This window comes from Leuresthes tenuis, unplaced genomic scaffold (genome assembly GCF_036924035.1).
Source record: "Leuresthes tenuis unplaced genomic scaffold, fLeuTen1.0.hap1 SCAF_6, whole genome shotgun sequence".
Lineage (NCBI taxonomy): Eukaryota > Metazoa > Chordata > Actinopteri > Atheriniformes > Atherinopsidae > Leuresthes > Leuresthes tenuis.
Window position 1 is genome coordinate 5,254 of NW_027325360.1, and position 14,416 is coordinate 19,669.

The 14,416-nt window shown below is 41.5% G+C and overlaps 1 protein-coding gene across 2 annotated transcripts; it reads right to left on the reverse strand.

Moving 5' to 3' along the window:
* Window positions 1-6,199: 6,199 nt before the first annotated feature.
* Window positions 6,200-12,232, reverse strand: LOC140309271 (noelin-like). Of its 2 annotated transcripts, none has more exons than XM_072387081.1 (6): window positions 11,869-12,232; window positions 10,378-10,527; window positions 9,885-10,040; window positions 8,946-9,165; window positions 8,431-8,537; window positions 6,200-7,863 (listed from the first exon to the last, which is right to left on the reverse strand). In XM_072387081.1, the coding sequence occupies exons 1-6, from the start codon at window positions 11,929-11,931 to the stop codon at window positions 7,201-7,203; spliced, it is 1,359 nt and encodes a 452-aa protein (XP_072243182.1). In that variant the 5' UTR covers window positions 11,932-12,232; the 3' UTR covers window positions 6,200-7,200. The 2 variants fall into 2 exon arrangements, with proteins under 2 accessions (XP_072243182.1, XP_072243183.1); XM_072387082.1 differs by having other exon boundaries at window positions 10,378-10,442; window positions 11,869-12,230.
* Window positions 12,233-14,416: the final 2,184 nt, after the last annotated feature.

The following is a 14,416-nucleotide window of genomic DNA, read 5'->3' on the forward strand; positions in this document are numbered from 1 at the left end:
GCGGCTACCCGAACCGGAGCGGACGCCACTCTTACGCGTCCGCGACTAGGGGGAACAGACTCCCAGACGGGGTGACTTATCGACGGGAACCGCAGGATGATGGATACAGATATCCACATAGATATAACCAACGGGACACTCATTATGGAGATAGACCACGGGCGAACAGAAGAGATGGTCGAAGGCCAAACCAACGGTACGTAGACCACATTCATGGAGATGAGAACAGACCCCAATCACATCGAGTGCAAACAGATGATCCGGACTTTTTAATGAAAGTGAGAACTATTCACAGACTGATTAAAGCCGTGCACCACCTTAGAAATGTTTCACAAGATGAATGTCCTCCCTCCATTGAAAAAATGACTCGCAATTTGACCAGGGTTATCAAACCAGCGCTTCCAAATGCCAAAACACAGACTTTTATCCAAGGAAATGCTAGAAATTGGGCCCATACAACCATGCTCATCCTTCAAGACCATTACAACACTAGCATTGAAAATGATGTTAAAAAACTATCCCAGTTCCACACACAGGAATGGCGTCCTCCATTCCTGATTGCTTCATCCTGGGCTAAAAAGAACCTTGGAAGCAGACTCAAGAGGGAGACATTAGACCAGGCACAGGCGGTGATCGTGGCCAAATTGGCCGACCTGACACCACCAGCCGGAGTCGCTGAGCAAGAGGACTCCATCATGGAGCCGGAACCGCAACCTGAGAGATCTAGGCGAAGGACATACTCTAGTGAGGAGGACGCTTTCATTATTCCAGCTCCACCGACACCACCACCGCCCCCTCTCTCCAGGCCACCGGAACTTGACCTCCAGAGAAGGGTGACGGCTCAGATCCATGCCCCACCTGTAACGGACACCACGCCCAGGACCACAGCCGCCACGATGACGGATCCCATCGCTGGGGACTGGTCGGCCTTCCTGGATGGGAGTGAGGGGAGTGACAGCCCTCGTGGGGCCGCCCCTCCCGCCCGGCTACGGGAGGCACCGCCAGCTCCAGCAGCTCCAAGAGTTCAAAGAGAGAGGCGACCACCCATCGGCGAGCTTCAACCCCCTCCTGCTGAGGGGGATCTTCTCGGTTCTTCAGCAATGGAGCTGACGGACGACGAACCACAACCCTCTGAGACGGGGGAGCAAACAAAGACAACTGTTAAGGCAGGCTCTGCAATCCGTTACAGCCTGATTCCCTCCAACCTGCACAGATTGAAGTCCAGCGTCCAGACCCGCCTGCAGGTCAAAAGGCCAGAGAACCCCCCATCTTCACCTCCTGCACCAGAACCACAGGTATGTGCACCCACGAGGCACCCCAACACACCTAGGAAACTGCAGGATTGGAACCTCCACATCAGAGAGAAATGGGTCATCATGGGGGACTCCAACGTGGCCAGGATGCCGTTCTTCGCAGCACGTGACGTCCAAATAGACAGCTTTCCGGGGGCCAAATGGTTCCACGCAGAGGTCTTGCTGGGTAAAGCCACTTGTGACACCACACTTGAGAAACTCATTCTGTCGTTTGGTTTGAACAATAGGTCGCAGAAGGACAAGAAAATGCCTGTGTTTGAAATGAAAAGAGCATTAACGGTGGCTCGAGAACGATTTCCGGAGGCCGAGATCTACATCCCGGCCATCAACTTCTCCCAGGCTCTCCCTCAGAGGGAGCAGGCCACTCTCCAACACATGAACGATGTGATCACAGGTTTGGAAGAACATATTCCACTGTTAACTGCTAATTTTGAGACTGAAGATGATAATGTTCACTGGTCCAAAAAAACAGCCAGGACTATGTTGCAGCATTGGAATGATTATATTAACTGAGTCATAAAAAACTTCTATATGATTATTGTTTTGTGAAGGATATTTGGGATATATGGGCACATTCTGAACGGGATTTTGAAAGGTTTTTTAGAACTCTGAACAACTGTAATTCTTCCATCAGACACACTGGTCATTATAGCTTTCCTTAAATTGACAGACACACATGCCCCCCTGCTTTACAAATATTCAGTATTTACAGGATTTGCAGCCATCAACCTGAGTTTAAGGCAGCCACAAGATGCCATTCTCAACATCGGCCACAAGGGGGTGCTGTCACTCCATTATAAGACAGTGTTTTAAATCAATGTGGCAGACTAAACCTATAAAGGTGTCCCTTAGTTAACCTTTTTAACTATGTTTTCTCCATCCATCCTTTAAATGGTGAGAGTAATTGAGAACAATTTTCATATCCTGATTCAGAATACTCAGATGCTCATAGATCATATGGTTATGGCAGCTTTTAGAATAAACAGGAATCTTGGTGATTATCTGGTTAAGACAAATTTCACCCTAACCCTAACCCTAACCCCTTACCCTACCCTAACCCTAACCCTAACCATTTGGAACCCTATGCAAGAGTCCCCTAACTGAAATTAGCTTTTTATGCCCTCACCAGACCCAATTTCTAACCCTAACCATTTGGAACCCTATGTAAGAGTCCCCTAACTGAAATTAGCCTTTTATGCCCTCACCCAGACCCAATTCCTAACCCTAACCAATTGGAACCCTATATAAGAGTCCCCTAAGTGAAATTAGCCTTTTATGCCCTCACCCAGACCCAATTTCTAACCCTAACCAATTGGAACCCTAGTTAAGTCAATTTTTTAATAATATGCACTTTTTATGCCCTCGCCCAGACCTATTTCCTAACCCTAACCGTTCGGCCCCTTTATAAAGGTCCTGTTTGGGTTTTACGAGTCCTTTGTGGAATTGGGGGGAGGGAGGGGCCCAAAAAGCAGGAACAGTGATGGCCAGTGCATTAAACTCTGCCACCTATGGTGGCGGAGTTTCTATTTTTCTGTTTCCCCTAACCCTTACCCTAACCCCCTACCCTACCCTAACCCCTAACCCTACCCTAACCCTACCCTAACCCTAACCCTAACCCTTACCCTAACCCTAACCCTAACCCACATTCACTCTATCTCCTCTCCTCCTTTTCACTTCCCTCCTGTCTTGGAGGGAGTGGAGGTGGCAGAGTGTACAGCCTGGTAAGGCGGGGGAGTGGGATACAGTCCGGTCCGACACCCTCTCCCTGACTCTGTCTCCTCCGGTTCCTGTTTCACATGTGGATTGATGTGCATGTATGACTGTGTACATGGGCATTAATGCATATGTTCTTTCACCTAATTGGAGATGTCATGGTACTGGTCATTATAAGGCGACGAGGGCTGCGGATGACGTGCGACGGCCAGTGCCTTACCTTTGGCTCCCCATTTCAACTGGCTTGTCGTTGGATGAGTCAGGGGGGGTCATCGTGATAGAGTCTCTCACCTAACCCTAACCCTAACCCTAAAGGACTCTGGACTAATGCCTAACCCTACCCTACCCTACCCTACCTTAACTCCCCCAACCCCCAATCCACTGGATGAGGCAGTAATAAACCTATCCACATTTAATTTATTTGACCAACACCGGCACTCACTCAGCGAAGGACTCTCCTTTGTACCCACGATGACCAAAATCCAGAACATACGTGAATCATGCAAACTACACGTACAACAATACCACCGCAAACTTAAATTGTTTTATGCCCTCCCCTCCCACTTACCCTTACCCTAAAGGTCACAGGACGCTAGCCCTAACCATAAGTCCTTCCCCTGGCCATGCCACGGGAAAATTAATCTTCATAAGCCTAACAATTTTGGCTAAAACTAACGGTCTCCGGCTATCTGACCACCTGATTCCTTTGTCTCAGGCCTTTCCCGGTCATTTATCCTTACCCTAAGGTCACAGGACGCTAGCCCTAACCATAAGTCCTTCCCCGGGCCACGCCATGGGAAAATTAATTTTCATAAGCCTAACAATTTTGGCTAAAACTAACAGTCTCTGGCTATCTGACCACCTGATTCCTTTGTCTCAGGCCTTTCCCGGTCATTTACCCTTACCCTAAGGTCACAGGACGCTAGCCCTAACCATAAGTCCTTCCCCTGGCCACGCCACGGAAAAGTAATTTTCATAAACTTGACAATTTTGGCTAAAACGAACGGTCGCCGGCTATCTGACCACCTGATTCCTTTGTCTCAGGCCTTTCCCGGTCATTTATCCTTACCCTAAAGGTCACAGGACGCTAGCCCTAACCCTAAGTCCTCCCCATCCTCTCTCTATCTCTCTCCCCCCCCCCCCCCACATACACAAACCAAAGGCCTCGAGCCTACTGCATACAGTACACACTCAAACACTTGCACCACTCACCTCAAGGGAAATTCAATTTCCTATCGCACCCGCAGCACACCACAATCCAAAAACATAACCCAACCTCTCTTTCTCTCTCCCCCCCCCCCCCCCCCCCCATCCTAGCAGCACATAACACACACCATAAGGACCCTGAGTCTATCGCACCCACATTGCTACACAACTCAAATTGCACGGAGTTTCCCAGGGTCTCCTGAGTTACTCCAAGACCATGTCACTACACGCAGCAGCTCCCAGCGAGATCACGAGTTGAGCGTGCACCCCCTTGGTTTCTACACCAAACTCCATGGTAACCAACTGGTTGCGTAGGAGGGAGACCACTGAGTAAAAACTCTCAAACTACCCTAACCCTAACCTATAACAGCTTGAAACGTTACATTTTTGGCACACAATTTGATTTATTTATTTATTTGATTTTTCATAGAAATCAGAAGATCAAAAAATATTTTAAAAATTACAAAAAAAATACAAAGACCAAAAACATTGATTGAAAATTACAAAGACTAATAAAATTCAAAAATAAAAAACAAAAACAAAAATTCTAACTAAATTCATCTATTTTTAGAAATTTATTTTGGTAGGGTTAGGGTTAGGGTAACCCTACCAAAAAGCATCCTAAGTTATGTTTATTTTTTATATTTAATTTTTCTTCAATTTTTATTTCGAGTACTGTTTCCAATTTGGAAACCCTCCCTTGGTTGTTTAAAAATATTTTTTTTCCTTCTACAGACAGATCATTCTTTTAATTTATTAAAAAGGAATAAATAATTCAAAACATGTCCAATGGCTGGACAGTTGTGCGCTACGGCAGGGCCCACCAGCACAGCCGCCAACCCCAAAGGTACCGGGTTTTTAGGTCTGTAGGGTGGATGGCCCAAGCACCTCCTTCCTCTTTCGGGAGGGGGAATCAGTTCCCCTATCCTAACCCTTACCCTACCCTAACATGTACAACAATTTACTGCATCAGTGAAATGCTGTTACACTTGATGGGCAGCATTGGTAATTTTCACTTGTGATTAGAGTCTTGAATTTTATTCATAACTTGATCATTTGTTTTTACGCATTATCTATGAATAGAAAAAGGGCAAACATCATATTTATTGGTCAAGATGCTGTCATTCATCACCCTAACCCTAACCCCTAACCCCGTTGTTTATAATCACTTAGTTGTGTGTGTAGCTGGATATCAGATCATAACAGTGTGTGGAGAATAAGAGATAATGTTAGCATTGGGTATGTTAATGCTGGGCTTGGTTTGTATCATTGCTGTGGCTTTAAATGATGTTGACATTGAATGTCCTTGAGTTTGTCTTGTGGCATGAGTCAAGCAGGTTGAATATAATCTACAGGAACCCTCTTTGTAGCTTATAGCTGTTTTAATGGACTAATTAACTGAATAAACTTGATTGCTGTTGTGAACTTGTGCTTTTTTCTTTGGTAATGCTATGGCAATCAGTTGTGTGCTATTTGTGATAGAGAATACAGTCTGACAAAGTAGCAGACAGATAAATCCTTTACACCATCACTCATGTATTATTGTGTCTCAGACCCTGGGCTTTCAGCTAAAGCTCAGTTCTACTGTTTAAAGGTTACCATCACTATGAAGATTAAGTGCTTACATAGAATGACAATAGCACATGGCCCTAGTATTATAGTAAATCACTGAAGGTCTGGGTGTAAAACAGATGGTCTGACACAACAAAACATGCCAAAACATAAACACATAAACATAAAGTGATCATATCTCAAATAACTACATTGTACCTGAACCACAGGGAACTGATGATAAAATATTTGACCAGCTTAGGAGGTTCTGCAGTGTCTAAGAGGCTTCTTCGGAACTCTAGGAACCAAAACTATGTGTGTTAACACCCAAGTTCATAAAGTAAAGATGTAACAACAGCAATCTCAGGGTGGTTCTGCTCCAGCAATTATAACTTAACCAAAAATGAACAAATGAAAAAGAGAAAACATTTTGTATTGCTGTTTGATACATAACAATAAGAAAAGACATTATTACATTTTAGTGATAGCTATAAGTATGGTCTTATAAAGTCTGAAAAAAATTACCCAAAGAGAAGAAAAATTAATTCATTCAAAGTGTAGCATTCTGCAGTATCGAACACCATTCCAAGATGTTTGTTTTCCTTTTACAGTGAGAAAATCAAATTTTAGCATGTTGTACAAATATCACATACAAATTGTGTCAAGCACTGCATTTGAGTCATCTAAAAAAAAAAAAGCACCAAGAATAACACAACATTCATTTAATAAAAGTACTCAGACATTCTGTAAGATAACAGTCCAGCGCTTTTTGTAAGATTCCAGTACTGAGAGAGGTATGAAGAATTTAATTGGGCTTAATACTAACACTGAGAAGATGGGTTAGACTTAACTACCTCTGTTAGAAGAGAAAACACCGCCCTGATTTGTTTGGACTGTTTGAACCTGATTTAATTCTTATCTTAAATGAAAACAAAAAAGTAAAATCAATATTAATGTACAGCTATTTAATCTTGGCCAGTGGCTGAAATCAAACCTTAGATTAATTTACCCACTTCTATTTTACTGAAGCTCAAAAGTTCCAAGTCTGTGAATATGTCCACTTTATTAGGAAATGAAGAATGAGAAGTTGGGTTTATTAACAGGAATGTCAACTAACGGTTCCACACAGGGAATCTCTGACACAGTCTTGGACCTATTGAACTGGATTTATTTGGTGCATTTGCTTCAGATGGGGATAGGGTAACAATTTCAACTAATAAGATGAAAAAACCTGTCTCCTTCCTGGAAGCACAAAATTTAACCTGATAACTTTTTTTCTCTCTGAATTCTCCAAAAGTCCGAAAATCGTAGGGTTTATTGTATATCTAAGACATGTTTTTTATGTGATGTACAAGTCATTTGTGGGAATCTTATTATGCGTTCACTGTAACATTATGGGGACTTTCTCTGATTCATTTTACTGTATTATGTGATAAAGCGTTACATTATAAAGGACTTGGTGACCATTGTTCCAGGCATACAGGGCTCTGTCTCTAGGGTTGTAGTCGAGCATTGACAAATGGCTGTATTTATTTGTCAGAGGAATATCGATGTATTCATAGGTGGAGGAGTTGGTGGAGTAGGCATAGTACACCTTGGTTCCACCTGAGTACCCGTTGGTAACATATAAGGTTCCACAGATCATGAATGCTTCACCAGCGCTGCGTTTCGGGTGGTTGGTGGTCCAGCTGCGGATGATCTGCAGAGTGTTAGGGTTTAACTGGCTGAGCACGATGTTACCAGCATTCTGATTCGTCGCATACACAGCCCAGAGCCCACCCTCGTCCACCATGAGGTCGATATCAGAGTGTCCCCCCCAGGAGTAATGGTACATGTTGTTGTAACCAGCAAAGTCGAGCTGTCGGGAGCGGCTGATGACTGATGTGCTGAAGTCAAATTTCATGATAGTGTGACTCTGAAACTTGTTAAAGTAAACTGATCCATTATAAACCACTTGACCAGTACCAGACCAGGGATGAGGCAGCCGGTGAGAGGTGAAGTTATCAGTTGTCATGAAGTCGTACATCGACTGATACTCCCTAACAAAGCGGTTATTATGATAACCATCCATGTACCACACCTGCATGGAAAGGGGAAAAAATAATTTACTGTGGAAACAATCCTCTAAACTGCCACAGATGGGGTTCATAAATTCGTTATCTGGCTGAAATTTAAGCTTAGAGAAAATATCAGCCTGCCTGGTTCTCCTGGAACAGCCTCCTGATAAACTTATTGATTCTACCACTGAACACAATGGACCTTCAGGATGTATTTACTTTCCAAACTTCATAGTTCATAGTTTATCTTTCACCTCAGAATCTGGCTTATAGACACATCACCGGGATCATATGAACTATCAAAGTTAATACTCTTGTGCTTCAGTGTGTCTTCCATTATGTTTTTGCTCTTAAGGCGGGTTAGATGGGTAACATCAAAGTTTACGTCTAAGCAGATGACATATTTTGAGTTTCAGTCATTTCAAGAATCTGAATTTCTCATCTGCTTGTACAACAAGGTTGGTGCCTTTCCTCAGACTAACATTTTCAAGTAAACAGTCAAAGCTTCATCCCACTTGTTGTCCTAAAAACAGGCTAAAGAAGATTTAGACTGATTTTCAACGATTTATTATTGTGCTGGTGACACTCACTCTATTGTCTCCAGGTGGAGCCAGCGGGTCAGTCATCCATGAGCCAAATCTGGATCCTGAAGTCTTGATGGTGATTGGCTCAGAGATTCCTGTCAGTTTACCACAAGCTGAAAAACAAACGACAATGTTGGGAGGTACAGCACCGACTAAATAAGGTAAATAAATTGAGATGCACTTTGACAAGTGTGCACAAACAACAGCTGACATTTTTGGAGATGAATGGACTTCAAGCTTCACTGGGACTTCACTGTGCCCAACTCCTCAGTCCCACAAAAACAAGTTCAAATCTACAGCTCATCTTCCCCACCTCCTCAGCTCTCTGTATCACAACATTGTTTTATTGTGTCACTTCTTCATATACTGTGAATGTCAACCTCTTTTTTTAGTGAAGAGTGTTACATCAACGCTAAAAGGTTAATGGTTCCAAATGTTGCTTAAATTAACAAATAAAAACAAGTTCAGACATTGGTACAAAGTCAGAAATAGACTCTTTTAAATAGTTTGTTTAAACCCACCGAGCCTCTGCATGCAAGCCCTCAGCCGGTCCTCCAGGTTCATCACTCGGCTGTGGAGCTCCTGATAATCTAGACCTCCCAGTTGTTCCTGCAGTGATCCCAGCAGCTCTGTTACATTCGCTGCCTCCTCTTTAAACTGTCGAACCAGTAGAGCATCTGCTTTGTAGGCCTCCAAAACCGGGATAAGAGGACGCAACTCCTCCATTTTTGCTTTGATTGACTAACAGACAGCAAAGAATGCAGAAAAACAAAAAAGTTATCATCATCTGATATCAATCTGACACTGATCTGAGTTTCAGCTGTTAGATCGCTCACACACATTTTATGTTGGTGGAATGCCACGATGGTGGAATGACCTACCGAGCGCTACCAGAACAGGGGCGTCCCTGTCTATCTTCAAGAAGCTCCTGAAAACCCAGCTCTTCAGAGAGCATCTCCTATCCCAGCACTTACCTTGTACTTCCCTCCCCCCTCTATCTCTGCACTTTATCTTTCTGCACTTCCTTCTCTGCCTGCACCCTATCTCTACTCTGTCCCCTCTGACAGAGTCGGACTCCTGGGTTCCTTCTATGTAGCTTATTGTTAGCTTTTTATATAGCTTGTTATAGCTTCATTTGTAAGTCGCTTTAGATAAAAGCGTCTGCTGAATACAGAAACAGAAACATGTTGATTATTGAGATTTGTACAAACCAATCTTTGGGGATTTTCAGTAAACTGGAACATTATTGAACCTATTCAAACTAATGTGTGCCAACAACTAAATGTAAACTAAATCTAAAAGTGTTAAATCCAAACACAATTATTCTATATAATATCATGTTTCAGAGCAAGAGAAGCTAACTCTGTAACTTATAGAATTAACCTATTTTTGGTTGATCAGTGACATGATGTAATCAGATAAGATAGACTTTTATTCATTCAATGTGGGTTAGGAGGTACCTTGTATTGCCTGGCAATGTTACTCTCATGTCCGTCCTCCACTTGTTTGAATTTGTTTTCAAGACCTTTCAGCTGAATTTCCATCTTCTCCACAAACTGCAGATCTCTCCGAGTCCGCTGGTCCAGAACCTCAATGGACTGACTCATGTTTTGAACCTGAACAACATCAAAACATATTATATATTTAATAATATTGACTATGTTACTGCTAATATTGTAAATATTATACTGTCTGTTTAACATTTCTCATTTATATTTCGTAGCTCTGCAGTACACAAAAATCTGACAAACATATGATAACAAACAGAGCATTAATACTTTATGGTAAAGATCCCCTGCATTGGTACATCAGTAGTGTTACAATTAGAGGTCTCAGTGATAAATGTAGACCACTTTGAGCTGCTATTGAAGCAGTTTTGCCCTCTTATGTATAAATAAAATGTTTGGTCATAGTGTCTCCAGAAGATGAGTTTTCAGCAGTGGTGTTTATTACCTTCTCCAGCAGCTGTCGGAGCTGTTTAGTTCGGGCATCTCTGGAACAGACTGTCTGCTGAGGAGCTACAACAGTACAAACACATCGGCCTTCAGAGTCCTGAGCTGAGCTGTACACCTGCCAGCCCTCCTCAGGGGTTGAAGGACCCACCTAACAGGGTAAGGATGAGGATTATGAACTCCTTAGGACAACAATAAAAATTAATTTTGTTCAAGCTGACTGTAACAGAAGTAAGCAGATTTATTTTTAACTGCTTTAAGTCGAGGATTGAGAACAGCGAGAGGATACTCTGCAAAAGTTACATTTCAAGCTTTTGACCTATCAGACCTGCTCAGGGGCACACAGCCCACATCTTCTTCTCCAGAAATCTTAAATAATTGAAATTCAAATAGTGTTTTCTGTCCTCTGGTGGCTGAAATTAATATGACATCCTGACCCATTTCTATGTATCAGCAAAACTGATCTGAGGACAGTTTCTTTCACATGTAATCTAAGATTCCTATTTAAGGTGTGGTTAAAGAACACACTATTCTGTCACAGCTGTAGATTTATTACTAAAATCCTCTCAAGATCCTGAAGACACCAAAATAATAAATAATCGTGTAATTAGTCTCTTATTGGATTTTGTAAGAATTAAGTAAAACTGTTCTTTGTTTTAAATGCTGAATTCCTCTGAAAATCGGCTGAATTTCTTTAATTTGTATTTCCTTTTGTTTACTATTCCACTGACAATCGCTTGGAACTTCGTCCCTCGGATGCTCCGCGTACCATCTTCCCGTTAGAAGTCAAATGTTAGCGTGTCCTTCTGTGATTGGAGTTTTAGTTCATGCGTGACACAGAACATCAAATATCTTGGAGCAGCTGAATGTTTAACTGGTCGCCCAGTTGTTTCTTTACCTTTTGTATTTATAAAATATGAACTAATACAGTATTTCTGTAGTAGCTCTGCAGTCAGCAGTGTTGGCTGCTCAGTTATTAATCCTATTCTGCTGTAGTGAATCTTTTGATAAACCAGATTATTAGCAGTTTTATCATTAGATCTTATTACATACTAAAATACATCATGTTTCTGGCGCTTTTTTCTGTACTGCTAAGCAAAGCACCTTGGTTTTATCTTTTCAATTATTGGACAAATCTAAGCAGAGAGTTTACTTGATATCTGTAACAAAAATCAAGAGGTAAACTTGTAGAAGTTCATTCTGGGACTGATCGTTGGTGTGAAGCAGTTTATTTCTGAGAGTATCAGCTTGTGTAAGTATGTAAAAAAAATAACCCATCAAACGATTGAAAGATATTAAACAAAGGCAAATGTTGGAATCTGATGTTCAAATACTGATCAATCAGCATGATTAGCAATCAATTCTCTCAAAACATGCCGTATCAGAAAGAAGTCGAACAGCAGTTTAAAGCAAGCGCAGAACAGTATGAAGCTGAACCAGCGAGAACATTAGCAGGCCATTAATAGAACACGATGAGAAGCAGTGTTGTTACCAGAGTGACGTGCGATCCAATAAGCAGCAGCAGCAGATAAAGATGATTTTCTTCAGACTCCATCTGTTCCTCCTGAAACCATAAACACACTCACGTCTTCACTTCAACTCAACCTGGCTCCCTGGTTATCAATCCGGTTACTAAGCCGTTTATCTGATGATTAATGTATTTATACAGTTATCTGGGTCTCTGGTCATTGACTTGGTTACTAACTTGTTTATCTGATTAATGTATCCGTCTGCTTATCTCCTCTTCGTCTCTTCCTCTGCTCCCCTTTCTGCTCCTCCTCCTCCTTCCTTTCTTCGTCTTTTCTGATGAGACGCCAAAAATCAGTTGAGTGGAAACAAGATCCTTGTGCCCAGGGAGTGTGTGAGAGAGAGAGGGAGATGATGTCACAACTGAGCTGGCGAACAGATCTGTGAAGCAGCATGAGGAGGAGGAGGGGGAGCTGTCCATGGTGCTGAGAGCTGAACGTTTCTGTGTGTGCAGGAAGCCATTTGGCCTGAGGAAGAAAATGTCGGCTCTTTAATATTTTCCAATTTTATTAATTCAGAGCTGACACATAAAAATGTGTTTTTCTATATTTTTTTAGATTAGAATAGATTATACAAACTTGAGGTATTTTGGAATAAAGACATATTTCTATCCTTTAAGATTTTTATTATGACCTAATATTTAGTTTCTGTTTATCCATGAAACCATTGGATTCATCAGAATAAAATTATTTCTCAAAATGGGTTAAATTCTTCTCCTGAGGTTGAACATGAAGATTTATTTCCTCCAGTTTCAAGGGGATGAAAAAGAGCATTAACAAGGGTTGACGAATAGTTTACCCTTATGAGGACTTTGTGGCTTGATAAACTAAAGACTTGTGAATGGGTTACCATTCTTCCTCTGTGATATGAAAAGACTCATAAGTCATATTCTTCTTCGGCATTTATAGAGGCGAGTCTTTATCAGCTGTCATAATGAGACCAAATGACAGGTAAAAACCAACAACCTATACGACCATTTCAGGTGGAGAAATCTGGTTTTCTACAGCGGAGTCAATTTTCTCTTTTTCTAGGAATGTCGAACTGTTCAGATTCAGAGGTATTAATGCATCATCTGGTCAGAAGAGGTTCATGGGGACACGCGTGTCAAGTTATTTGAAAAAGAAATCTCGTTTAATTTTCCTTCGGAACAAAATATTGGTTTTTAGATTCTTCAGTCAAATGGCTACAATGTTCAGAATTTTCCAGCTAATTTCTGATCAGATGAAAATGTGAATGATCAATAGATGTTGGGTTTGGGAGATGTCAAGTTCTGTGTGTTTTTGTGACCACAACTCTGCCCAAACTTGAAAAACTGCTTGATCAACTGTTGAAGGATGCAAAGGACAATTCAATTCTTCTTATTCTTTGAATTTTATTTTCTTGACCAAGGTTTGGGTTTGATGGTTTCGACTGACATAAACTGAATGATGGAATAGGTTAATAATCAAGATAAAACAGAGAAGGCCTGTATTAGTGTTAAATAAATTCCAATAAACATTTTCCCCACAAAAGGTTTCCTTGAGAATAAATGTTACTATTACTTGATTATCAAAACAAAGTCATTCAAATTAACCTAAGATCTCAAACCAGTTAATGATTAAAGTAACAATATATATACTTAAAGTAACATCATACACATAATCATAAAGTTTCAGTAAAGTACATAAGCTTAAATTTGTGACGGGCCACAGGACACCGATGTAGGGTCTATTTCAAGGCAAGAAAGTTTAGAATTAAACAAGTTGAGGATCTCCAAAACAAAGTGCTATGAAAATCCAGAGGCACTCTTCTCAATAACTATGTTGACGAGGGTTTAGCTATGAAACTTATCAAAAACCAAAAACTAACCCTAACCCACTCTAGGAGGAAAAGAGAAAAGGCTATTAAAGATTACAAACTAACTTTACACGCTCTCCTAGTGAGGTGGACCAAAAAAAAAAAAAGACACTCTCTCGAAAACAGAGGCACTATGAAACTTTATAAGAAACTAAAACTCTATCCTTCTAATGGAGGTTCTATGAAACTTTAATGATAATCAAAATCACTCCTTAAGGGAGGAACAAAACAGGCTATGGAACTTACCTTGGCTAAACTAAGGCTATGGGAAAAACTTACAACAAAAGATAGCACTGTGGGAGGATCGCTCAACTCCAGGCTCTTGAATTCAAGTCTGTGGTTTACTGTGGGACAAGGATGCTAGAGTGAGGCATGGAACAGGTTGCAACACACTGCAGCAAGACAAGGGAGACGCAGACTATTAGAACACATGAGGAGCCGCGGGGAACAGGTGGAAACACTTTGGAATCAGGGAAGACAATCAGACACTTGACACAGGAGGAAGGGCAAGGTACCTGAAACGAGAGGGAAGTTAATATTTCAAAATAAAACAGGAAATGACGAAACAAGACATGAATCAAAACCTAAAACGTGACAAAATTAGCATAACCAAAATGATCCAACTTAAAGTTGGTAAGTTGGAAAAGAGAGGCTTAGCTTGAAAACGTGGTGACAGC

Coding starts and splice junctions, on each gene's coding strand:
- LOC140309271 (XM_072387081.1), bottom strand. CDS start 11,931: ATGGAGTCTGAAGAAAATCATCTTTATCTGCTGCTGCTGCTTATTGGA. Junction 10,528..11,868: donor TTGGATCGCACGTCACTCTG/GTAACAACACTG, acceptor TTACCCTGTTAG/GTGGGTCCTTCAACCCCTGA. Junction 9,166..9,884: donor ACATTGCCAGGCAATACAAG/GTACCTCCTAAC, acceptor GCTGTCTGTTAG/TCAATCAAAGCAAAAATGGA.